General features: G+C 43.0%; 1 protein-coding gene across 3 annotated transcripts in view; it reads right to left on the bottom strand.

The window, feature by feature from the left end:
• Nucleotides 1-1,361: 1,361 nt before the first annotated feature.
• pcdh19 (protocadherin 19) overlaps nt 1,362-26,689 on the bottom strand; it is a 69,170-nt gene continuing 43,842 nt past the window's right edge. For all 3 annotated transcript variants that reach the window (XM_019869947.1, XM_019869945.1, XM_019869946.1), the window contains exon 5: nt 1,362-3,937. In XM_019869947.1, coding sequence (XP_019725506.1) covers nt 3,372-3,937 — 566 coding nt within the window. In that variant the 3' untranslated portion in view covers nt 1,362-3,371. The remainder of the gene's footprint in view (nt 3,938-26,689) is intronic.

Raw genomic sequence — 26,689 nt, 5'->3', positions numbered from 1 at the left:
CCCACCAGAAATAGACACACGCAAGCACTCGCCTCACTTGTTGGAACTTTCCCCCAAAGGTCCGCTAAGGAAATAATGGGAAATGGCAACAGCGAGTGCTGTGAATATTAATGGTGAGTTGTGGAGCCAAGTGCCGACTCCAACTGTTAATTTCCATTTTATTATAGCAAAGAGAATGGCCTATTTCACCGCTGATTTCAAGGTGGCATACGTGTTACACATTGTCAATAAATTGTGCCAGGATGATGTTCATTTGGAAAGTAGGTTCAAGGGCTATCTTAAAATTAGTTTGATTTCAGCACTTGTTTAGAACCTGGAACCTGAATGAACAAAATATGAAAACATTGATAAATAATTATTGCCTTACATTCAAGCTTTGAAAGATGAGACATTTGTCGTTCAAACTAGTTTGAATTGCTATGATGCAGGTCGTGCATCATATACACAAACACACACACACACACACACACACACACACACACACACACACACACACACACATATATACACACACACACACACACACACAGACACACGCGCAGAGAGAGAGAGAGAGAGAGAGAGAGAGAGAGAGAGAGAGAGAGAGAGAGAGAGAGAGAGAGAGAGACTGACTGGCGACCAGTTCAGGGTGTAGTGCGCCGTCGCTCGTGTACGCACCAGGGTCATGGGGGGATGCAAACCCCTGACTTCAGAACGGTGATGCTGATGTGCTAAGCCTGTGCTTCATGTGCTGCATGTGTAAAAATACAAACAAATGGATTGGTAAAAGTATTGTGTTTGCGCTTATATTTGACCCTGTGTGTCCACTTTGTCTTGGACCCAAGCTTTTCAAAAAATAAAACAATCAACAATGTTCTTACTTTCGTATGAAACTTACTTTAAATCCCCAAAAGAAGATGGAAAAGAAAGCAGACACAAACAAATGAGAGCATTTTTTTTTTTTGCTTTGAGGGTCTACAAATCTGAAGTAACATTACAAGCGAGTTGAATATTTGTGTACATTTAGCTGTGAGTAAAGTGTAGGCCTACAGTAGGTCCAGTGTTATTAAGATGCTTGAACCACAACACAAAGACACCAACATATTTCAGAATTGTCAACATGAGCTTCTTGATCATCCTCACGATTTGGGTGCCTTTTATCACAGTTTGTTGGTGAAGCAGAATTCATGCACTGCTCTCGTGACACCACCAAATTTGACTGAAAGATTCTTCCATGATCAGCTCCCTTGATGTACACTAAATCAAAAGTGTTGCCAAGCCAAAATTCTCACTCGGCGATTTGACGCTCAGACATTGTTTTCTAATGATCAAATGCAGTTTGAGACTTGTTTGTGCAAAAAAGATCAGGCAAAGAGGCAGAGCACATTTAATAGTTTAATTATAAGCTGCTGTATACATTCAGTGATTATTCTGATGTTCATTTTGCCAGAAGCCAAAGGTGAGACCAGCAAAACATTCAGTTACAAGATCTAGATTTTTTTTTTTTTTTGTATGCAGTCTGTCCACTTTCATTCACATGATCCACATTGTACATAGTTTACTGCAAAGCAACATAAAACAACATTGCTGATGTGCCTCAGATCTTTGTCATGTCAGACATGAGTCTGCTGCTTGTAGGTGCTGGGGGTCCTGTCTTATACCACTGTGATCAAAACCTAGTGTCAGATCAATAGATGTGTGACAAAGGTGCTGGGTGAGCCCAAACTCTCAGTGAAAGATTTGTATAGCTGAAACATTTTTGGCCCACTATAATGCCAGGTGGAACCCCAATTATCAGCTTGCCTTTGAAATTACACATCTTTTGTTCGCATCGTTATTTTTTATTTTTTTGGTTTCTCTTTCTATCTCATTCTAATGCTCATTGGACGGACACACAAATATTGGTGTTGAAATCTATTTTTTTGTTTGTTTTATTTCTTCTTTTTTTTTTAATTTTCTTTTTTTTACATTTTTTTTTTAGTTGTCCACACTGAAACCTGATGGCACAAGAACTGACCAATAAGAAACTCTTTACAACAAGGTAGACCGCAAGTTAACAGTTGCCAGGGGAAACACAGTCAAAGAAAAATAATAATCCAAGTTCATTTTGAAAATTAAAAACAAAAAAAACAGTTTCAATATAAAAAGCAAAAGACAAAAAAACAAAAGCAAGTTAAGTTCAAGTATAACTTACTCATAGAATAACTACACAGCATTAAATATTCTCATTATACATTTTTAAATTATCTATAAAATATATTTTGGCATGTGATTTTTTTTTTCATTTTTCTGTTTGTGTTACAAACGCTACTGTAACTTCAGTTGAACACCAATGTTTATGTGTATTTGTATTTTTTAAATCTGTTGAAACAAAACATTAAAGGGATTGTCACATAACAACAGGTTAAGAAAAATGATCATAGTAAACTCTATACAGAGTTCCACATAGCAAGACAAGAGTGACGATCCCTTCTATCCTAGCCCCATAGTCGAAAGTCAGAAAAAAAGGTACAAGACTCCACGGAGCACAGGATCCTAACTTGTGCTCCGCTGGCTACAATCAAGGTTGGGCGTCGCAGAGGTGACGTCATACAACCGGGTGTGAACGCATGGCTCTGTCTGCTCCACTTGCAGTTTTTTTCGTTTTTTGTTTTTTTTTTCGGAGATGCTCAGGCAGACAGCAACAGTTCACTTCGCTCCATCTGTGACAGAGTATAAATATTGTAAAGAGCTCACAGTCTGGTGCCGCCGGCGCGCCCTCGTAGATCCAGCAAAAGATCCTCGCAGTAGTCGGGGATGGGTGCAAACGAGTCGGATAGGTCATCATTTTACATCTCACCCGAATACATTTCGAGATATATCCTGTGTAGTTTGTTTATTACACGAATGGAGCTCACTGTACAAAGGAACAAAGAGCAGATTTTGGCAGCTTGAAACAAACTGCGAAAACCAGAGAAGGCAAATATCGAATTGTGATATAAAAAGTCGTTGAAAAGGCATAACTGTACTCGGGTGTCAGCACCTCGGGTGTCCAATGTGTCTCGCTTTGGCGTGAGAGCTGGAGTGCTCCGCTTAGCCATGTCCGTGCAGTCAACAGTAACCTGCCTGTCCTCTTGCTGCTTATAGGAAAAACAAAACAGAAAAATAAAAAAGCGAACGAGGAGAAAAGACCGCGACTACAACAAAGCCACATCCACTACCTTGGCATGAGCACACGACTAGCTGCAGCACACTCTTGAATATTGCTTACTGCAAATGGGTGTGCCTGTTCAAGTCCCACGGCCGGACTCTGCTTGTGTGTACGCACAGCTATTGCAGGATAGACTGTATATGTATATATGGTATGTGAGTTTCACGCTGCATGAGCTGTTTGCGTGGGGCGGAGAAGCTCGTTAAAGCACAATGTCCTTCAAGCGCTTGCTGCTGGGGGACTCTTTGTCACGGCCGTCGTGCAGAAGCGTATTGAACTCCCGAACGGAGGGCTCACTGTCTTTGCCCTCCGGTTGCCGGAGCAGACTGTGGTTGGCAATGCGCTCTGCGTCACGGCATTTCAGTGTGTTGTAGGCAGACGAGGGCTTGGACATCGGGCTTTTCAGGTGCACAGGGGACGTGATGGGGCTGGCCGCCTCTCGCCCGTTGCCAGCTTCGCGTACGGCACCGCCGTTGGCCTTGGGACTGCACACCTGAGACTCGTGAGTCCGCTTCCCCTTTACGTCGGCCCGCTCCACGTCCTCCGGCCCATCCTTGCCGAAGGTGGCAAAAGTCCTCTTAGTGGTGCCGTCCTCATAGTGGGGTACATCCACTGTGGTGGCCTCGATTGACAAAGCGATGACGTTGCGGGAATGCTCGGGCGATTTGACGCGTGCAGGCAGGGGGACGCGAGGCATCCAGCAGCGGTCGGAGTGTCCAAGGATGCGGCACTCGTCTTGGCAGTGGAAGCCTTCAGCAGGCCCTCCAGCTGGAGACACACAGGAGAATTGATTGTTATAGATTGTTAACGGCTTATGTAAATAACCGGAGGAAACAAGACTGTAATTTAGTAATAAATGTTTTTTTTTTTTTGGTTTGTTTTTTTTAATCAAGCTGTTATGTTGTTTCTTTGGGCAAATGAGCACAGAGTACTTCCTCTAGAATGCCATCATATTTCATGAATATAACAAAAACGCTATTCAGTTTCAAAATTTATTAAGGTGTATCATTTTCATATTAAGTGATAAAACTACACTCCACTATAATTTTTTTTTTGAACAAATTATACAAAATATCTTGTTCAGTGTATTTTTTCCCCAACAACAATACCGTAGTTTAGCACAAGGAAAATCCAAAACGCGCTTTAGGAATGGGATATTCCAAGTGCTGCAATTTTCCATGTCACAGCTGTCAAATCATGTAATCTTTTAATTATAAAATATGTACTTGTTCATCCAAATCATTTTCAAGTAACTGAAACCATGAGTCCTTCGATCAGGATGGCGTCGTAGTTGGCCGCTGTCTGGAAGAGCTCTTCAAGAGCTCTGCTTTTTTGTGTTTTTGTGTTTTGTTTTGTCATATTAAGGTGTTTGTTGTCCTTCCTGTTGTGCACTGTTTTCAGCGTTTTGGCCACGACATTCGTCAAAGAAGAAGAATCTGAGCTTGATGGTTATGCCTTCCTCGGCAGCACACGCGTACCAGCACTTATTTTTAATGGGGAGGAATGTTGGCACTATTTGACTGTCGCAGCTGGTCTGCCCCGGGGCGCTTGTGTTTTTTGTGCCTGTAATAGGGAGCATTTTTCACAGCCTTGTTTTGTCCAGCGCAGATGTCGGCGCTGTTGTGTTGGTGCGGCTGGATGGATGTTCTGCTGGAGCTGATGATGAGGAAAGAGGAGCGTCGGCGAGCAGAGCGGATGCGTATTTGGAACTGAGAGTCGGCGCTTGAATTGGATTTACTGTACATGGGACAGGAGAAGTGAACCAATCTCTTTTTTTTCTCCAATGTACAATAGAGCTTTCTTGTTTACTTTCCAACTTAACATGTAGCAGACGTGTGCACAATTTGAGCATGATGCCTCTGATCCACTGGAGAAAGGACACTTTGATTTTCACCTTTCATCTACAACTGCTTCAAACAACAAGGTGTATGCTGGTATATGGTTTTCATTGCATGGCTGTTGTCCATGTCTTATGTGTTTTGTTATATTACCGTTTGTTACCCCACTGATACTGGTTCTGGTTCAGTACTTGCTGCTTAACAATTTCGAAGGGAATGTTTTGCCTTAAATATGCTAACACACACATAACCACTGCAGAAAAGACACATCATTTGAAAATGCATCTTAATTTCTTGTGAATTCAAAGCTTTTTCAAATCATAAGCCACATTTCTCCTAAAGACTGTCCATCCTTCCATTTTCTAATCGGCCATCTTCACAAGGGTCGCGGGCGTGCTGGAGCCTATCAAAGCTGTTTTCGGGCAGTAGGCGGGAGGCACGCTGAAGTGGTTGCCAGCCCATCGCAGACGACCGTGCTTTGTTTGTGCAAAGTTTACTACATTTGTGTGACAAAGAACCCATGCAAAATCATGTCTAGTTCAGTACAACCTTTGACGAGTGATCCAAAATCTCTAACACACATCATAAAACCAGAAAAAAATACCATATTTTGCTACCAGGCACTATAATCTTTTTAAAACGTGCACAAAGAAATAGTTGTACATGATCCAAAACGGTGAGTTCAATATTATGGTCACCACAAGACTATTTTTAATAACATGGGCATTAATCTTAAAACCACGGAAGAAAAAAATGGAGTGTAATAAATCTAAATTATTGTCAGAAAGAACTTGTTCCCACTTTAGGGCTCAATGTCAGAATCTGTTGAGGGCTGCTACAATTGCTGATTAATGTTATATTTGCTTGTTTAAAGTTTAAAGGATATCCCCCTTGGGATGCATCATTTCATTTTCAAGGGGGTCCTGTATGCTGTTCATCAACAGTCTTTTAACACCTTTGTGTAATTCTGTCTTTTTTTGTGGTGGCAACACGAGACCATCAGAGGCCGCTTGAAGCAGTGCGATCAGATATGTCACAGAGACACCAGAGAGGTTCCGGTGTTGTCGCCCTGGTTCCTCCCTTTCTCTGCGCCTGTCATCTGGCACGGATTCATAAATATGTAATAATGTTTTACTCTGTAGTGAACATGAGATTTGTCTGCAGTCTGTATGGACGGACTTTCTCGTCCTTTTTATCTTAAAAAAGGGGGAGGAATTTCAAAGTAGCTCTTCAGAGCAAAGGTGTCATGCTATCCCGCCGTCTGCAGATTAAATTACCTCATAGGATTGATGACACAATGTTGGCCGCAACATGCCTTTTCAAAATAATTGAGCCCTATAATAGATGACAATAATCTCCAGTGGGCTGCAGTTCGCCGTCCTGCCACACAGGTATGCGCTGACACATTTTCGCACTCCAATCTGCTCATTGAGCATGAGCCAACCTCCATTTCAAGAGGCCCAAGGTGACAAGGCAGGATCTTAGCGGGGGGGGGGGGGGGGGGGGGGGGGGGGTTGTTTGCAATTAACCCAAATGCATTCGCTTATATCTGACAATCACTTATATCTGACAATCACCGCCTGACAGATCATCGAATTAAAAACATTAATGATCAGCTTTTATTCCTTTGTTCCTTGCACCTCAGCGGAGGCTCTGGGATTGATAACTGAAGATTGGAGATGTGACTGTGACACTTTGCAGTTTCCCACTTACATGACTGTCCAATCAAAGTGACAACACGGGAATGTGCAAGCAAATCCTATATAAGTGGAAATGTCACTTGTGGAGTGACTGAGTTACCGATAAAACCAGACTAGCACTAAGAAAGACCATGAGTGACCGACCATTGTCCAAAAGATGACATATTTAGATTGTGTCACCTCCATATCCGCAATGCACCAGGAATGATGTAATACTCACCACAAGCTAAAAAAAAAAGTGCAGAAGGAGAAAATTAAACAAATTTTTCACAACTTGCACTCTTAACATTTGCATGGATGCTGATTGGGGCTGCTGCATTGGTGGCAATCAGGGCGACGAAGATGGGGTTGTTGTTTCTCGACGAGGGATCCAATCAGAACATAAAAATGTAATCACAGCCAAAAGTCTCTCCAGTGTTGCTTGAGCTACAATAGCGGTTGATTCCTAAAGCCTTGATCAGAAAGTTCCTTTAATTGGCTATCTGGCTCAAAAAAGCTACCCTGCTCCTTGGAGGGAGGTTTTGTTGGATGATTAGCACTTTGTCTATTGGCAAGACCACCCACGAGTCAGTCACCCACGAGTCTGTTGTTAAGGTCTGAAACAAATAGTGGTGGGAGCTAAAGTAGACTAAACCCTGGTCATGTAAACTGGTTGTTGTCAGGTTGTTTGGGCAGGGGCTGGTATGCCATGTGGAGATACACTAAATAAAATGGATAGTTGTCTTTCTTAACGCAAGGTTCTTGATCTTGTCTTGGGTTCAGGATGACCTGAAATGCTGAGTAAACTGAAAGAAATTCTTCTCCAATGTTGCCGCTGCAGGGAAAGAGCATCTGGACTACCATCCAGTGTCTGCTGTGTTTTTGACCGCATTCAAATAGTAGGGGGTGGGTGGCATGAATGGGAAACGACATGCTGATATAGCCAAATTAGAGTGTCATCTGAAAAAGTCAAAATTGTTCGAAACATGTGCGGGAATATTCATGGAGGTTTTTTTTCCGCAACCCTGTGACATTAACATCACCCAGTTCATTGTTTTATCGAATTCAAGGTCTACATTTAATTATGAAAAATGTCTTTAGGAAAGTCTCATGCAACATGGTTGACAAAGTAAATCTCTCAGCTGCTAAAAGATTTGCAAGCTTCTTGGTAATTAATGTCGCTTCCGCCGACGACTTTGGCTTTTTTCAATAGCCTGAAGCATTTTCAAAAGCATGAAAAGCCGTTGGGGCACAAAGAGAAACATACAAGTTGGATGCTCCTTACTGAGCAGTGCATGCATTTACAATGAATGTTTAAGTTTTTTTTTTTAACCCTCACTCCCATGGTTCCTTTGGGGTCTATGGGAGAGCAACTGGGCTATAAATGGCATTGTGAAAGCCAAGTGCTATTAACGCTCACACATCCTGTCTCTGCATGGAGCTTCATAAAACACAGATGTTGTCCTAAAGAGCCGTGACAAATTTGAAGAGGCAGAATTTAAATAAAAAAAGTGACCTCTGACAAAGCACAATCTTCTCCTTCTCTCACCAACAAATGTGCTTATCAGCGATGCATTTCAAGAGTCAAAGAGCGGCGCTCAACTTTGAAAGCCAACCGGTGCAGAAGCAGAGATGGTGAAGGCAGCTCCTGCTTGGATTTTTGAGAAATAAGATGCCCAATCAGCTACAAGTTCAATTTTGTTCGGAGACCACAAATCACAGCATTGGAAACTACAATAATTTCACAGAGACCTCTGATGGGAGCAGAGGGATTGTTGTCGAATGGCCACTTAATACTAAAGTGCTCTTAATGCAAGTGCATGTAGTAGGTTGCAGCACTCAATTTAAAGTATGGCATCAAACTTTGAAAGAACTATCACTCATTTAACCTATCACAATTTATTTTGGATGAAAGGCAGACTTCACACTGCAATGGTCATTATTAGCCAGTCAGGGGGCACATTAGGACAGAAGGCTTTTCACAGGCACAGTCACACCATCACTGAGAGGGAACTCAACATGTGGTGTTTTAATCAAAATCGGGTGGATGGGCAACTTGCACCATCAGCCACACCAGAAGAAACAACTCAATGCAAATTGTAATTCTAGTTCTGGCCAAGTATAAATGTTTACGGTGGCTTAGAAGAGTATCACATGAACATTCCCGAACTATTTCTTCCTCGTAGTTTGCCCCCATGCTCATTAAATTCTGAGCCTCCCTCTGTCTGATGAAGACGTCTTAACTTCCTGGCACAGAGATTTGAGGAATCCCTCAGCCCCGACAAGCTCATCGCTAAATTTGCCGTCGCCTTGTGCGCGCACATAATGATCCCCTCTTGTCATACAGCTGGAGGTGATGTTTGTGTGTGGCTAATGGAGAGAAGAGAGGAGGGGGGGGGGGGTAACGAAATCAGCGAAAGACTAGAAATCCCCCCTGACGGGAACAGCAAGGGGATGCGTTCACTGTCAGGAGGATCTCGTCAAAGAAACTCCCAGAGCTTTTGCAAGTTATTTTACATCAACTTCGGCAAACACATTGGAAGATCTAGATCCGTGATGTCATCCTATGAAATACACCAAAGAGACGGGTGGTCATTCTGAAGGTCGAATTGAGACACTAACATTTTATTTTAAAAGAATCCACAAGGCAATTGGGTGATGCAGGAGGACACACTTTAGTCAGTCTGCTATCACAGCTTGATGAACCCAAAGGGAACCTGAAACAGCACTGCGGTGAGATAAATCACTTTATGGGGAGAATGGCTGCCACATTGGGCTCTAAACTACCTTTTTGTATTCCCCACTTTGCACTGACACTTTTGTTGTTGGTGCGGCGAGTGCCCGCATTGTGCTTGTCATATGAAAATACATGCTTCGCAACTGACAGGCAGACATGTTGATGCCACTGCGATGTCTGCGCTATGAAAGGGAATAATTAAGAGCAATTTACACCTCGATATCTTATACGTGCGGCGAGAACGAAGCGGCACTTTGCTTTGATACGCCACTTTTCTCTTCTGCCGTCGGGGCTTTTGAAATTAAACTCTGTCAAATCAAACTGCTTCGACAAATCTATCGGACCATTTGAAAAGACAATTATTCGACAGAGAGAACAAAAAGCTCCCCTGTCAACAGGTAATGTCGGCTGCATTTAAATTGCACTTTTTGACAAACAACCTCATCATCGACTGATGGTGGTCCAGGCGGCCGGTCAGGCTTTCCTGAAAGAGGAAACGAGTATCACGTAGCATTTAGCCATATTGAGAGTGAATGCATTTCTCAGCTTGCCTTCTTTAAACTTTTGAACGTTTTCTATTATGCTACGGCAAGCTTGATTTTGATCCCAAAAAACAAAATCACTGAGGTGAAAAACAATTTTGGTACATGTTCCTGAGCAGTCTACCGCATTGAGCTTTCAAACCACCACCCTTAAATTCCCAGGGATGATGGCGTCCATTAGTATTGAATGATAGCTAACTCAAGTTGGTCAACACTTTGAAGTTAATGCTCAGCTAGATATGGGATAATCACATTTACAGTTCTCAGTTTTCAAGTCAGCCTCTCAGGAATGAGCTAATACTTCAACTCAAATTGCACCCAACACAAGAAGGCCACAGTAGTGGAGTCAAGGGACAAATCTGTCCATGCCGCCCCTCATTTGAAGTGCAATAGGGGTCTAGTACCATCATTACGTAATATAGATATTATCAAACACATACTGAAAACTTGCCATATATTGCGAGATTGTTCACATTAAGTTAATGAGGTCTCTGAAGCCAGGTGTGTTATTGTTTTGTGCAATGTACCTGGGCAGTTGTGAGAGTGCACCAGCTCTACTGGGATTGGAAGGGTGGGTGGCTTAAAAGGTTTCAGTAAGGCACATTTCATGGCACGGGTGAAGTACTTTATAAGGTGCTTTTATTCAGGATCTGATCCCTTCATTTGATAGCTTGTCATTTTTCCTCCTAAATCAGTCGATGCACTGGAACTGACTTCACCCTGTTGTATTGTTATTTGAAACTGTGTAGAATCCCTAAATCTTTTCAAAGAGTGTGTCTTGCGGTGCTCGTGGTTCTTATGAGGAGAACATGGCAGCCGACACTCGCTGCCATGTCTCCATGAAAGGGCTAAAATTTGCTGCTCGACAGCATCCACTCGCTGCTCTCATCACGGCGCGGCATTGTATCTTTGACAGTGAAATGGCTGTTTTGTAATTGCACTCCGTATTAATTTTCCATTCTGGCAGCCGCGCGGCAAAGATTGATTAAATCCAAATTGTTACTACAGGGCCTTGATGAAGCTGTTACCACAAAAGCGGAAAGAAGAATCATATGGGAGAACAATTCAAGGGGGGTAAAAAATGTCAGCAGCAGCGCAGAGACAGGAGAGAGTGGTAACCAGTATTGGGAGTCGAGTACACGCTCGCGTGTAGTCATCTAGTCAGTCCTCACCACAGCGGTGGAACCGGTGCCAGCTTTGTCTCGGACAAACAGCCTCATCCACCACTCACCCGAGAGAGAGTCCGAGCCTTGCTGTCATCCCAGCGAGCCAATTCAGTGTGCGCGCCATAAATCAGCCCGCAGGCTCGGCTCCAGCGGGAGCGGCAAGATGGAGTGTGATGGTCTTGTTTTTACAAACAGTAGAGGGGCACCCTTACTGCGCCGGGCAAGCCATCACTCTCCGCACAGCATCGAGTCCTCTTCTTCTTCCCATAGCATCTGCTTCTTTCATACGAGGCTTAACCCACCAGCACCACCAAAATACCCCCCAAGATTCATCGCTGGCAGCTCCCCCGCCAAAGCCCATCCTTTATACGTCTCCTCCTCCTGTCCTCCCCTTTCATCTCATCAGCGCTTCCGTCTGACATACATTGCTGTAATTAAATCTATCCCTCATCCAAAATTCTTCTCATTTTTGCCTTGTATGACTTCAAGCCTGGCAGTCAAATATTAATTGTGAAAGAAATTGGAATCACTGGGCGGTCTTGTTAGCACCTCGATATGAGCGGCGAAGCCAGGGGTTCACGCGCTTCTCGATTTTCACGTAAGCAACAGTCACTTTATGAAGAACAGATTCAACGTTGAATCCATCGCATGGCAGAATGTCTGACAGCTTGTCACTTGCCGCACGCATGGCTGTGACCTCCCCATGGCTATGAAAAGATGTCACTTCAGCTTAATTCCACGACATGCATGCCGTTCTATGGCACTTGCACGATTGCTTGAAAAGAAACGGGACAAGCCGTACTTCAGGTTTTGACCTTGGCCGCCGGTGATCCCGAACCAGCGGGTTGTGGTGTGAGGAATGAATGACCGAATCCCTATTAACAAACAATGCGCTCGCGTCTAAATCGGTACAAACAGCAGCTGTTTAACAGCTGTGTAACAGCGCCGGGGCGGGTGAAACAAACACCAAACGATGGACGCGCTGTTAATAAATCATTATGTCATTGTTAGGTTCAAAGGCAGGACCGTTGGCGATTGAACTGCTATGTGGAGTATAAATGACATGTTTTTTGCAATGATAGGTGGACGGGCGCTTTCTAATATTCAGGCATTGATGGGATTTGTCCACATTATTATACCTAGTAAAGACCATCTGTAGTGCAGGCCAGGAGTCGCATTTGTTCTTTTTATGGGCTCGTAGTGTGACAGTAAAGAATGTGTAGCTAAGAAATGGCTAATAGATAGCCAGAGAACGGTGCAGGTCATGTAGCTATTTGAATTTCCAAAAATAAGATGTTAATTATCTTTAAAAAAATATAACACTTACTGTACATAGTTCAAAGGTCTAAAAAAATGCAACACTGCTGCCCAATTGTGTCAAGCCACCTATAATAATTTAAATCGCCATAAAGGCGTCTTTGATTTCGTCCCAACATATGATATTTAGTAACTACGAATGGCGCGTAAAGAACTGGTTTTGCAGAGCAGCTTTACAATATGTCATCGTGTGGCACAAGAAGTCATGCTCACTTATGGTTGTGCTTTCTGTTTTTCATCTTCATTAGGGTCAGAAGGTGATATGGAGCATATTCCACCTGACTTTGAGCTAGAGATGGAGTCCACTCTAGACTGGTCACCGGCCTATGGAAGGGCACATCTTCAAACAATTTTGAGTCTTCAAGTCAACGAGAGTGCAAGGTGACAATAGACACAAGCGCAAGGCGAACATGCAAACTCTAAACAGGATGACCGTCCAGATTTGAACCTAGAATCTAAAAAACTGCGAGGCAGGCCTGCTCACCACTAGTTCAACGTGCTGAAAAGAAATCCAAAATAATTTCGTCAGAGATTCCAAGTCCATACAAAACTAACCACATTTTTGGTATTTTTGACCCTACAGTGAAACGTCATTCAGTGTGGGAACATTTCCACAGTAGGATTTTTTTGTTCTCTTCATCACAATCTTGGCAACTTGTGCACGACAACCAAACTTTTGTATTGACCAATCAAGGCAACGAATGAAAATGTCCACGAGTGGAGCAAGCTGGTACATCAAACTCTTACCAAATCCAGGAGGTTAAAAAAAAAAAAAAAAAGCACAAACATTTTTACCAGCTACAAATGCCCCAAGTGCCTCTCGCTGTTCTTTCAAAACAGAATCACTGGGTAAATCTGGGAGAACAGAATTAATTGCTGCATCCGCGCATTCGTCCACTGCTGTCCGTATGTTTGGTTTGTTTGGTTCCCCGGCCTCTGCACTTCTTGTTTTTAACCCGTGCCGAAAAACACACTCTTGCTTTGTGATTGGTTCGCACAACCACTGGTGCGGCTTGGAGCAAATCAGCTCGGGCCAAGAGGGATCCTCTGGGTTTTGTGAACCCATAAATACCGCAACTTTCAGGCAAAGTTACCGTTTAACTTCTGCCAACAAATTCTGTTATTGGACAAGATCTGCGTTAATCAGCCCAGCTGCGTTATTGACCTTAATGACACATTCAAACAATAACATTGGAAGTTGAACAAAAAGACCATTGTGAACATGAACGTTTTCTGTGCTTTTTAAGGGCGAGTGCACAAAATAGAGAAATCCATCAGAGTTAATGTGAGAAGCTTTCTGTATACTGTGATTAGTTTCCAGCTTTTGCAATGCAATATGCAATGTGGTGTTTACTAGTTTAACTAAACAAATGTTAGTTACCCTTGCCAAATGACAGCTTTTCCAAATTGCTCTCCGAAAGGTAAGCTTCGCAATTAACCCATGTTCAGGCTCACCTGGTCCATGTCGAGAATACAGTACATCGCCCTCCCCCAAAACTCCCCACAGCGGGTGCCTGGCATCCCAGCTGCGCACCTGCCAACCCCACCATGACAGCAGAGCAGGCCGCCCGCCCCCGCAGATGCGATTGACTCATTTTAACTCCGCGCAGCTTTTGGCAGAGGACATCTTTAAATAAAAACAAAAAGAAAGTGTTCAAGCCATCCTCGCAAGCTACTTTGCTCCAAAACCCCTGTGTCTCATGGAAAAAATAAAGGAAGGTCAAAAGCAGAATTTTAAATCACATCAGTGGCCGGCATTGAGATGGAGATGAAAGCCAAAGGAGGTGTGTAAATGGGCTAAATCACCTGTGAAAATGTTTGACATTCAGACAATTTTGTCAAAATGGCTTGGAAATGCTGTCATAAGTATGCTTGCTGGACCAGAGGTCGGCGATGTCACTTTGAAAAGAAATGGTTCTTGTCCTAGATGGTCTTTTGAATCCCCTTTCTCTGTGTATGTGGGTGGCTTTAGGAATGTGCGCCGCTCCCAAACTTATGTTCATGTAGTTCCTGTGAGAGGTCAAATTGTGTGACGGTTTTGACCAGGGTCATATAAAGGGAGGGCCGTGGTGGTAGTGCGGGGGGAACTACCCAAGGGGAGGGGCAATCCCCATGCCCCCACACCCCCACCCTTCAATGTCACGGAGCATCAAAAAAAAAAAGGGACATTGTGCTGTGATCCACGGGCATCAAGGTAGGAAAAGTTCCATCCGCAACCACCCGTCGACAATGAATTTCCAGGTCATGGTCTGCGACAACCGTATATTGACGGGCATGCTGAAGTGGCTTACCAACGTGATAGAGGGGCAATCAACCTTGGAAAATGTATTTTTCAGTACACAAAACCGAACCAAACACGTGTTTGTGCTTTCAAGGTGTGGCGTAAATTTAAATCTGTTAAGCCGTGATCCATCACGTATATGACAGCCACCAAGAGCAACATATCCATTTTCTTTCCTTTGTGATTATTTCATTGCTTTGTGGAATGTGGAATAAATGCGCACAAAACCTCAGTGCCACGAAAAGTGTCTGGACTTCACACTAGGACAGCAAAGCAAAAATCCGAACCTTTCTCTTTCTCTCGCTGTCTTTCTTTCTGTCTCTCTGCTTCCGACTTGCCTCAAAAAAGCGGCCTTACATAATTAATACAATGTGCCTTCTCATTCAGTCACATTCACTTTGTGTCAGGCAGGGCTATGCGTTTAATATTCCATTTTATCTTGTCACCGAGCCCCGGTGAGGTACCCGCTCTCTCATTTCCCACTCTACCTTCCGCCTTTTCTTTCCTCCCCCTTCCCTTGAAAAGTCTCTTCGAGGTAATTTTAACAACCTCTGCAAGTAGGACATTGTAATATGGTGAGTGGCAGTATGAAGTATGAAGGGCAGCTTGAGCTCTGTGAGCAGAAAGACACACAATGAGGTGGAGAGGTTCACTCTGCGTTAGCCATCATGGCTTAGGAAGATATTTGGACTGTTTCCTCAAGAAATCTGAGGCAGACAATGCATGTTTGGACGGCAGTAATTGCATTGCTCCAGCCTTCTGGATTTTTATATGCCGCAATAAATAAATAAATAACTAAGACTTAATTCAGGCTAACATGTCTACAATGGAGCCTCGAACATCAGAATGAATGACAGATATAAGACAGCAAAAGATGTCCATCGGTGTCACGAGCGTTGTGGTGGAGGACCCCAAAGAGCAGTCAGGAGGGAGGAGCAGGATGAACTTGACAAACTGTATTAACAAAACACGGAGAAAACTAAATCCAGAACAAAGTCCTGAAAATAACAAGAATCCAAAGTGACGAACAAAAACCTGTGGCAGACACAAAAACAAGGTCAAAGCACGACAAACAAAAATCCAAGGCACAAACATGCACCAGCAGAAGCAGTGACAGCAAACCTACTAATGACATGATGACCAACAGGTGTGCCTCTGTAGGAGGAGCCCTACAGAGCCCCCTGTTGGTCCCAAACAGATCAAGCATGACAATTGGAAATACCGGGCCGAGATTTAATCGGGTCAAGGCTCAAACTGTACAAGCCCTTTTCCAAGAAATGAACACTCTTATTTATCACATGTGCTTTTGTTGACACTTGTTTTGATTTGAATTTATTTCACATTTTCCCCGAGTCCCTTTTTCATTTCCTGTCAACTCGTTTTCACTCCACCTGTTCTCGTCAGCCCTCTTTTTTGTGTCAACTGTCCGCTCACCCCAGCCACTTGTGTGTTTTCCAGGTGTACTGTATGTCCGGTTCTAATGATTCAGCTGTATAGAATAATCCACTTTTCTCTAATGCCACGTACACATACCATCTTAGCTCTGAATGAAACAAGGATATACAGTTCACAGATCTGAGACCCAGCATCTCAGACGATTTTTTTGGGGTTACAACGTGCACTATTTCCTCATCAAAAAGGCTGTCCTTCGCCATTATGTCTGTCAAACGGCAACAACCATGCTGAACTCTCTCTGCCTCCACATTATTTACCACAGCGAGAGCCGCTCTACGATACCACTTAGTATGAGTCAGAATGAATAGCCGCAGCATTACCACCTGCCATCTACTGCTGCACTCTACAGTGTCCGAGTCCACAAAAAGATCTGCACATGTACATGGGAGAGAAAGGGGGTGGCGGCCGGTAGGAGATGGGGAACTAATAGGCACATCTTTTTTAATTTCAGTTACATACATAAGCACGATGGCAGGGGTCTGACATAGTGGAAGTAATTGGATTTCCCTGCATGCGCCCACTCATGACAACATGCTGAGCTGTGACACGCAAACGTCCTTATGCATGGCGATGGGTGATGGGTGGGCAAGAAGGAGGGGGGGGGGGGGTTGATGGGGGGGGATGGGTGAAGCAAGGTGCAGCAGAGTGGAAGTGGCAGGTGTCAACGATCCAATTCCCGCCATCCGCTTCTTTCTCTCGGAAGACGAGAGAGACGAGTGGCGACCTTCCCTCACCTCCCCCAGCGGTAAAGCCGCGCAAGAGGCTTTGTGTGAATTTCCAAATGCAAGGTGGCTGAACCTATGTTGAGGAATGAAGAGGTCATGCCTGCTTTATTTATTTCCTGATGTTAATGTAAGCCGAGTAGGTGCACACAACACACAAAAGCCCGCAGATCCTAGACGAGGGGGGAGGGGGTGTATGGAGGGGGTAGCAGAGCTGTGGGCCTGTCTTCTTCATGCATTTTGGCCTCGTCTTTAACAAGCGCGGCATGAGAAGAGGCACATCATTAAATAGCCCCCTCTGAGACTTGCCTGTCTGCCATTAAACTTAACAGCCGACCTCTCCCATTACCTTTTATCCTTCCCTTTAAGAGGCAGGGGACAGAGGGCCTTTGAAAAGTCAAATTTGGCCACCATCGATTGAGTCCCCGGCTTAGTTATATGAAAGAAAGGACAATAAAGCCACTACAGTGCACTTTTTTTCCCCCTCACTAACTCTAAACCCAAGACTGTAAATAACCAGCAACTGATCTGCCTGATTTTACATTAATGCGATAATTATGCTAATGCCCAGAAAGATTTGCCTAAAGGAAATATCCCTTTTTTGTACAAATGGCTCTTTGTGAATAATGTTGTTAATGTTGATTAATTCACTTAATTTGCTTATGCACCACCGCTGGCCACGATGCAGAAAACACATCCATGCGTCGCATTCAGCCGCTGACCTTTTTTCACGCTTAAGTGGGCGAAAAACAAGCGCAAACTAGCATATAGCACAACACACTTCAGAGCGACTACTGGTAGTATTCATCCAGGCGGGGTTACAAGCATTCACGCTGCACTTCAGATGTGTATCATTTGCATGCGGCAACGCCAACCACAACAAAGACACTTACGTTACGATATAGCAACCCCAGTTTTCACTGGACTGAAACCAAATCAAACAAAATGTCTGGTTTGTTCAAAACAGATGTGTGATTTTTGCCAGCCCGAACACATTGCTTTCAAGACAATGGAGTTTTTTCTGCTGGACGGCGACAGAAAATTGTCATAGTTTTGCAAAAAAGATCAAAGCAAAGACTGAGCATCCAATCTGATTGCACTGATATTGTCCCCTATACGACGCACAAGTGGAAGGGAGCTTTTTTTTTTTTTTTTTTTTTTTTTTACGTGAAGTCCATAAATACAAGCTTAAATGAGTATTGTGTGGGATGAAGGGAATATGTTCAACATTAATGTTAAAAAGAACGTGACTAAGGCGGTAGTCACAAAAATCCAAAGTGAAACAACCCCCCCCCCCTAAAAAAAATAATTAATTATGATGATTATCCACTTTTGTCAAGTTCCCTAACTGAACAGCAAAGCTTGGAATTCTAAATTTTCAAGACGCTTAATTTTCAATGATTGAAGTATGTGATAAAAATATGACATTTTAAATACATATTGCCATGTACAATGCAAGGCTTTTTCCGACACAAATTTCTGAGACAACTGCAATTTGTAGTTCACCTCTGACAAGATGTGAAGCGGTCCACTTCTGAGTCCACCTGTGACTGGAGTTAACATTCAAGGTTTCTTGAAGAATCTCGACCAAGAAAAAAAGGTCCAGACCCATCAATAGTTGATATTGCGAGTCACGCGCCGTGCCGCTTGCTGCTGAGACTGAATGTTGAATTAAAGCATGGCTCGCCAAGGTCACTTGGGGGACAGCGGGAGAGCAGACGCTGATCACTGAATGAAAGATCGTCAAGATAGACGTGCATTGTATGGCTTGCTTTTCACCTCCCATTATTGTCTGCACGGCTCTGTTGAATAGTTAAATGTGTTAGGTCAGTGATGAAATCAGGTTGCTCAAATTGTAATGATTACTGAAACAACATGAAGGGAACAAATTACAGGGGACCTCGGGTGACTTTTTGAGGTTCTGAACAGCGCGCGACGAACTAGCGTAGGAATACTTTGTTACTACTGTACTTACATTTCTTTGTTTGATTGTTTAATATGTATGTATTCTGCAAGTCTTTTTCATCCAAATATTAGCTGTATTTATGACTTTCATATTGCGTTAGTTGGTTTTCAAGTTACGTTAATACTTAATTGGAAGTACATTTTCAACAGTAACACTGAAGAATTTTTAATTAAAAATAAAATAAAGACAACCTATTTTGACTAAACATCCATTATCTAAACTGCTTTTCCTCACGAGGATCACAGGCGTGCTGGATACTATACCCGGCGTGTTCGGGCAGAAGGCGGTGGACACCATGAACTGGTTTCCAGCCAATCGCAGGGCACACATAGATGAACAACCATCCGTGCTTACAATCACATCACAGGACAATTTAGAGTGTTCCATTAACCTACCATGCATGTTTTTGGAATGTAGGAGGAAACCGGAGTACCCAGAGAAAACCCAAACAGGCATGGGGAGAACATGCAAACTCCACACACGAAGACCGGAGCCAGAATCGAACCCTGCACCTCTGCACTGCGAGGCTGACGAGCAAAGCGGTCCCTCACTGCGCCGCCCTTGACATAAGTAATTATTTTTTATTTTAAAAATGAATAAATAAAAAACAATAATCGATCATAAAGGGCTACTCGTTTTGATTAAAATCATATCAAATTGTCTTTCTAGAATTTTTTAAGCTAGATAACACTGTCGACAACACAAAGTGTGCAACGTTTTCTTTAGCTTTCGCAAACTCAAAATGGTGACTGGATTTCCAGCTTTAAAACACAAATCTCTTTGCTTCTTGTTAATTTTATACGTGGTCAAATCTTGACATGACGCTTGTGTGACATCACTCTACCCGATTGTGAAGTCCCAGGATGATTGACTTCAAGCTTTAAACACTGTAGTTCCCCTTTCTTATCTTTTCAAAATGTGCAGTTGGTTGTGGTAGGTCATTATCTCAGAACGGGCTCTACTCCTGTATTTTATTTGACATTACTTTTGTTCCACATGGCTGCATGAAGGAAAGATGTGATTGAAAAATATGTGATTCCTATTCAAGTCTTGTCAGACATCACTAACTGCTGCACCCAAGAGGCAGTTAACAAGACTACAACCGTATTGTGAATAATAATAATAGTTAAGAGAATCACTGACCAGGACCTACAAGGAACTGTTTCAATTTACTGGTCGGATGGTGTACAAGTATGCAGTCGATGCTATCGGAGTGATGCAAACTGCTGGTTGTCCAATGGTCAGGCAGATTTGTTGTCATCTTGCCCTTTTGCTGTGCCATAGCTCCACAGTTTTATGCTCCATAATGTCCTCTTTGCTGCAGTGCTTCCCTGTGTCTGCTTTTTTTCCTCCCCATGAAGAGCAAAAAACAAAAAAAGGACAGCCTTGTTCTCTGTTGTTTGGTTCGCTTGTCTCGACTGAGGCATTCTTGTGCATTTTCCGTCCCAAATCGAGGCATGTACTGCGCAGGAGAAAATGCGGTATTTGCTACTCCACCCGGACAGATGAAATGGAAAAAAGTCAAATGGATTAATGAGGATAGAGGTGTAGCTTTTTTTTTCCCCCAACAGAAAAGGAAAGAAAGTGTGAGGGGTTAAAAATGCCTTAAGGATACCCCTGAGACCCCTTTACTCAACCCCTCCCTCCTCCTTCCAGCTGCAGTGATAAGTGTCTCTTTGTATTCTGGAGAGAAATCTGCGAGCTGCAATGTACTTATCTGCGGCCGATGATTCCTTCTGATTTCAAGAGAGCATTTAATTTATATTCTAAGGAGATAAAATACATGCCTTTTCTGTGCCTCTGAAGACTGCAACTCTGGGCGCGCATCGGCTTCTCGCGTGTTAATACTACTCCGGTTCATCCCTGCCTCACGACTTCACCATGAGAGCTTCTAAATGTGAGTCAGTGCTACAGGTAATGGAGCTGATTATAGCCGGCTGGGCCGCCGGCCAGCTGCCTTGAGGGAGCGCAGACCGACCGGTCAGTGTCTCATATCCTGGGATCCCTGTAATACAAGCCTGGCTTGGCAGTCTCTCGGCGGCTATCCTGCCCACTCACGGGTCTCCTCTGGACCATGTGTGCCTTCATATCAGTTTGTTTACTCCTCCAGTAACAATGATGCCACGAGTCCATTGTGACTCTGTTTACAACTCAGCTTTGACTCCAGAGTCGAACAAACTGCTATTTTCTGCCCTCACGGGAGGTGTAGGCAGCGAAGGCGCTCCCCAACCTTTTTTTTTGCGCCATGGACCAGTTTCAAAATATAACTGCTGAATGTCGCTGCAATTACTGAGGTGCCAAATGTGAGACAATGCCACCAGCAGTCAGTATTGACGGAAGTTCAGTCAGCCTATTTTGTTGCCGATGGACGAACGATGGGATCCAGTTAGTGACGATTACGTTGACGGATAAAAATTCACTTCTGTCAGTCTATCTTTTTTGAAAGCTAGTCATCATTCGTCAAAAAAAATCAATGACAGACTGACACACCTTCCGTCAGTGCTGCAGCCGTCTGTAAAAAAACTGTAACTACAATGTGACCTGTGAAAAACATTCATTTGACACCCCTGCTCTGTTTTTGTTTGGCCTTTTTCTCATTCAGAAGAATCTCTCTGAAGTTGCGGTCTTACCTCTTGATGACCATATCGTGTGTAGAAGCATTTTGACGTGTGGTTATTCACGTAAAACTTTTGAAAAAAAAATGACATTTGTGTTATTCTAAAAGACAAGAAAATGGCTTAACTGAATTGCATGTTGGTCGCTTGGGTCCACCACAGTGTCCCAAAGAGTAGAATAGAAAAGTGCGCTCACAGCTTCCTGTGACAAGTACGTGGGCGGGAATCAGGTAAATAAGAGCCGCACGGCACGGCCCGCCATCTTAACCTCTCCTTATGCTGAATGTGCATCACGCAGATCATGCAAATCGCCACCCGGAAGTGGCAACCATTGCTCCGCTCCCCTAGTGACCCAAACTAATGTAATCATACTGTATGTGCACAAGACGCGGCACATGAGGATGGGATGGTAACTGTGAGCATCTCTAGGATGAGGAAACAGGAAACAGCAAGGTTATGGCTTCGTAGAGTCCACTTATTAGCAATACATGGCAATTTGATCTGAAAATAACTTTAAAATCATGTTGGCTTGTTGGAGCTCATGTTACAAACGATGAAATAAATCAGTTAAAATAAGGATCGAAATAATCAATTGGAATAGACTTGTCTTTGATTTATTTATTTATTTATTTATTTATTTATTGATTGTATTATTATTTTTCTTCCTGGAGCAAGACGTGTTTTGACTTTGACGTAGGAGAAGGCCTTTTTTTGTGTTCACAAATCAAGATCCATAAAGGCATGCTAAGATGAATGTGGTGTGGAAGAACAATGCCAAAGTTTTAACAGAGCTGTGGAAACGTTACATGGGATTTATGGGAATCAATAAAAGGGAGAGGTATGTGTTCAATTCACCATTTGTGTTTTTGTCCATAAACTTGATTTATGTTCAGCTTTGTAATTTAGCATCTCCTGTTGTTTCTTGGGTGAGTCCTAAACTTTGCCCGCTAACTAAAATTGTGGACTTCCTTTTCAATTTTGGGCATTGGGTGTTGGAGACTTTTTTTTTTTGTTTTATGATAGATTCACACACAAGTTAGTGTTTTTAATCGACTTTTAAACATGGTGCTAATTATAAAATAAAACGCACTGACGAGCACACGCAAGAATTGGTGAGTTTTCGAGCATGTTCAGGCCCACAAAAGGCGATTCATTTGCCACATTTGAAATGCTGCAAATCCCACTTCTCAATCATTCCTCTATCTCCTCATCTTTCTGTGATTAACCTTTAAAAACAGACTCTCCAACACTCCAGGCAGTATTTGCACACTGGCCGTTTTAACATTCCGCTCCCGGCTCCCGGCTCACAGTTTCTAATCCAATCAACTGCTTCCCATCAAACTCCAGACCCTTACCTGTTTTAATCCAACCCCCCCAGCCCCCGATCAAGACTCGTTTCCCCACATGCCATCCACCGGGGCCCGGCTTGACGAGGTGTTCGACAAACAAGTGTGATTCACTCTCTTTCTGTGTGGATTATTAACACACCTAGCATGCCACAGCATCATGAATAAGCAATGGAGATCCGGTAGCCTATTTTCCCTCTCTCTCGCTCCCTCCTCACACTCACACAGCGAGCTGAATGCCAGGATTGTGTGGAAAATGAGCTGTCAGCACAGGACCCTCTACAAGATACATCAGACTCATTGTGAGACCGAGAAAATAATGAACTATTCCCATTTCTCACTCTGATACGTTCAATACGCTATCCATGACAAGTGCATGGAGATAGGCAGTTTCTTCTTGAGCTGAGTAAAACACATGGGCTTTATTCAGGGGAGCTTTGCGTGGATCAGGTTGTTCTCCCACCGCGTTACGACATTTTGTGTCCGAGAGATAACCGACAGTCTTTGTTTGTCCCCGTGTGCAAAACCCAGCAGCAAAAGATGCTTGTAAAACTTAATGCGGCATCAAAACACATCAAGTTTGTTTAAATCCATCCTCACATCCCTTGACTTATTCCCGCTTGGAATTAAGTCAAGAAATAAGGGGAAAAGGAGGGGGGATTTTTTATTTTTTTTTTTTAAAGAATGTGTTGATTTACTTATGCAAGTACAGCAAACAAACACGACTACCAAGAGACTGTGGCTATTTTTAAACATGAAAGCAGTGTACACGCTTGCTTAACATATTCAGATGTGTAAAAACAAAGAAAGTGACGGCAGCCTCTTTTCCACAGGGTAAAATAAACGCCAGTCAGCTTTTTGTTTTATAATGAGTTATAGAGTCCACAATTTTCATAGATAGATGGGTAGCTCAGACACCTCCTCATGCTGTTAGCATTAGCATGACACTAGTGTTACTGGTTAGAGTTTCTTGCAGTGCTGTACAAAAACATTGCTACACATGCAGGAATGGGGGTTGAAGTTGGTGAATTTGCAGAGTAGCAACGCTGCCAAACGAGAGTTTAACAAAGCAGAGTGACTGCCAACAAACGTTTGCATTGAATGCACTTGTCACCACTAACTCAGCATGCATTTATTTGACAGCACAAGCTGCAACGGTTGTGTGAAAGCACAGCAGCGGTGTGAAAATGCACTTCAGCTATTTAGTAATAAACAAAAATGCATATGCCTGAATTTGTTATAAGGCTCGTGCATTATTTGATGGCCTATTCAGAAAAAAAAAACCAAAACAAAAACTCACAATGCCTCAAAATGTATGTCCATTACATGATCCAAAACAAAATTCACTGGGTTTGATGCCCTCCAAGTAGATTTTGCCTAATCCTCACTCAGACGCAAACATTACCCGCTTATCTGAAGTAAAAAATGTCACATGCTGTACAAAATGTGCATTTTCAAGCCCTGTTTTCAGTCGTCTGATTCACTTTGGAATTGGTCCTGATTTCAGTTACATTCAGCGTGTTATTAGTCATTAAAATCAGGAGTGAGTGAGCAACTCTGGAGTAATTAGTAAGTAGTAGTTATCACAGATAATTTGAAATTCATTGGATGAGTCCCACAGTTGATGCCTGAATGATCAAAGGAGCATGTCACGTTGTTGTTCACGTTGTTTTGGGCATGAATGTTTCTACTCAATGGGTGAGAATAGACTGAAATGTTCATTACTGCCCTCCACAGGATTTAAGGGGAACCGCACCGACATGGATTTACAGCGTGAGCACTTTGTGTCGTTTCGGCGATTAAAGCATGCAGTGTGGAATTAAAAAAAAAAAAAAAAACAGTGATTGCAAAATCGTGTATGCTCATCTTAATTCCACTAATGATTCTTCATCAGTTCCTCCTACGATGGAGAAAACCGGAGCCCAGAAGGACACAGCTTGAAATTCCAATTTATTCCCCTTCATATTTCCTCAAGTCGGACTCTTGCTCTGTGGTGCTCTTCGTCTTCCTTAACTCGTATTGCGCCTCCCCACAGCTCTTTGTCACTGTCGGCCATTTTAGCTCCATGGCTCCCACATTAGATTAAGCAAATCAAAATGGATGGTCCTGTTATGGAGTTGAGATTGTGGATGTGAACATAAAAATATCATCATGCATGATTTGTTGGTGCTGGCACGCTTGATCCGATGTTGTCGAAGTTTTATTTACGGGGAAAAAAAAACAAAACACTCTTACCTGTCAAATCTATTGTTTCTTCTTTTTTTTTCATTTTCCCTGGCTAAGACCGCTTACTATATACCCTCTGCTCATCTCTCCATCTCTGTCTGCCTCACGTTGCCTGCTCCTCCTCCTCTTGCTCTTCCTCCCACTGCTGTCAGCACAGCCCCACCGCCTCGCACACTCTGACACCTGTCAGCATTTTCCTTCGGAGATCACAGAACTGCAAACTAGAAATGTTGAATTTAGGGCAAGTTTTGCAGCAGAAACATATGAGCTGCTTTTACTCCCCCCCCCCCACCCCCTTCAAATTCAACAGGGAAAGGGAAGTGCTTGAGTGGCACAAAGTTTCAGGGAGGATAGAAAAAAGACTCTTGCACTGAGAGAGCAAGGGGGAGACGCTAGATTCAATTAGGAGCAGCAAGACCCAGTGGATCCCGCTGATGGAAGATGGGAATACGGATGAATCTGTGGCCAATCGAGGGGACTTCCATTCCTGGGCTCCGGGCTTCAGGCACACCCCCTCAGGGAACTGGCACATAGATGAGAGAAATTCTCCCGGGGGGCGGGGGGTGAGGAATATGTCAAAAATAAAAGAGGTCTGTTCCTTGCTCGAGCTAATTGAACAGTCTCACTTTCCTCGGTGTGTAAAAAAAGCCGCAAGGGCTGATTTTTTTTTCTTTTTTATTCCCCCACTCTAATGAACTTGAAATAACCGCAAAACCACAAAAACCAACGAACGTCACACTCCCCACTTTACTCCTACATGGAGAAACTTGACAAAACATGCATGTTCATCCCTAAAAACACAGCGGTTCATCCACATTCGCCAGGAATTACGTGAGAGCGCTGACAATCAAAGGAAAAAGTCCACACACACAAAAAAAAATGATTTAGTTGACTGTTAGCTGGCTTCTATCATGACAGTAACGGCTCAGCACTGCTTAAGCTTCATTCAAGCAAATCCCTCCAATTCCCAGAAGAAAAATAAAGAACTTATTTCATACGTCCCTCGAGCAAAGGTTACGGTCTTAGCCATATCATCCGTTCATATTGCAGTATTTCAGATAGTCCTTCCTTGATAGATTTTGAATAGATTTAAAATGATTTGTTCTGAAAATACTTCAATTATCTAATCGGGCAGAGTGAGGGTTTCAAAAAAGAGCTCCTCTTAAGATTCTTGGCCGGGATTTTGAGCAAATGATTAAGACACATTAGAACGTTGATCCTCAGCTGGTGGGGCACTGACGGCATGTCAAAAAGGAATTAAAATAATTAAAAAAACCCAAAAAAACTGATTTAATCTGCATTTGATGTTGGGCTTTTGCTTTGAAAATAATTCTACTTTGAAAGAGTGAGACAAGGAAAGTACAACATATTTTGAGTTTGTGGTGGCAAAGCGAAAACAATAAACACACAAATGATATCTGTATGTTGACAATGAAAAGGAGCAGTGTGTGTTAAGGGTTGAATTGTTTTTAATTTGTGCAGTTTTTATTTTGAAAGATTTGAAGACTTTTGTGAGGTTTCTCCAGGTAGTCCGACTTCCTCCCACATTCCAAAAACATGCATGGCAGGTTAATGGAATACTCTAAATTTTGTGTGTGTGTGTGTGTGTGTGTGTGTATATATATATATA

The sequence above is a fragment of the Hippocampus comes genome, unplaced genomic scaffold (genome assembly GCF_001891065.2).
Source record: "Hippocampus comes isolate QL1 unplaced genomic scaffold, H_comes_QL1_v1.1 scaffold9, whole genome shotgun sequence".
In the NCBI taxonomy this organism is placed as follows: domain Eukaryota; kingdom Metazoa; phylum Chordata; class Actinopteri; order Syngnathiformes; family Syngnathidae; genus Hippocampus; species Hippocampus comes.
The sequence above is the reverse complement of the archived record's forward strand: the minus strand, read 5'-3'. Positions and strand labels throughout refer to the sequence as shown.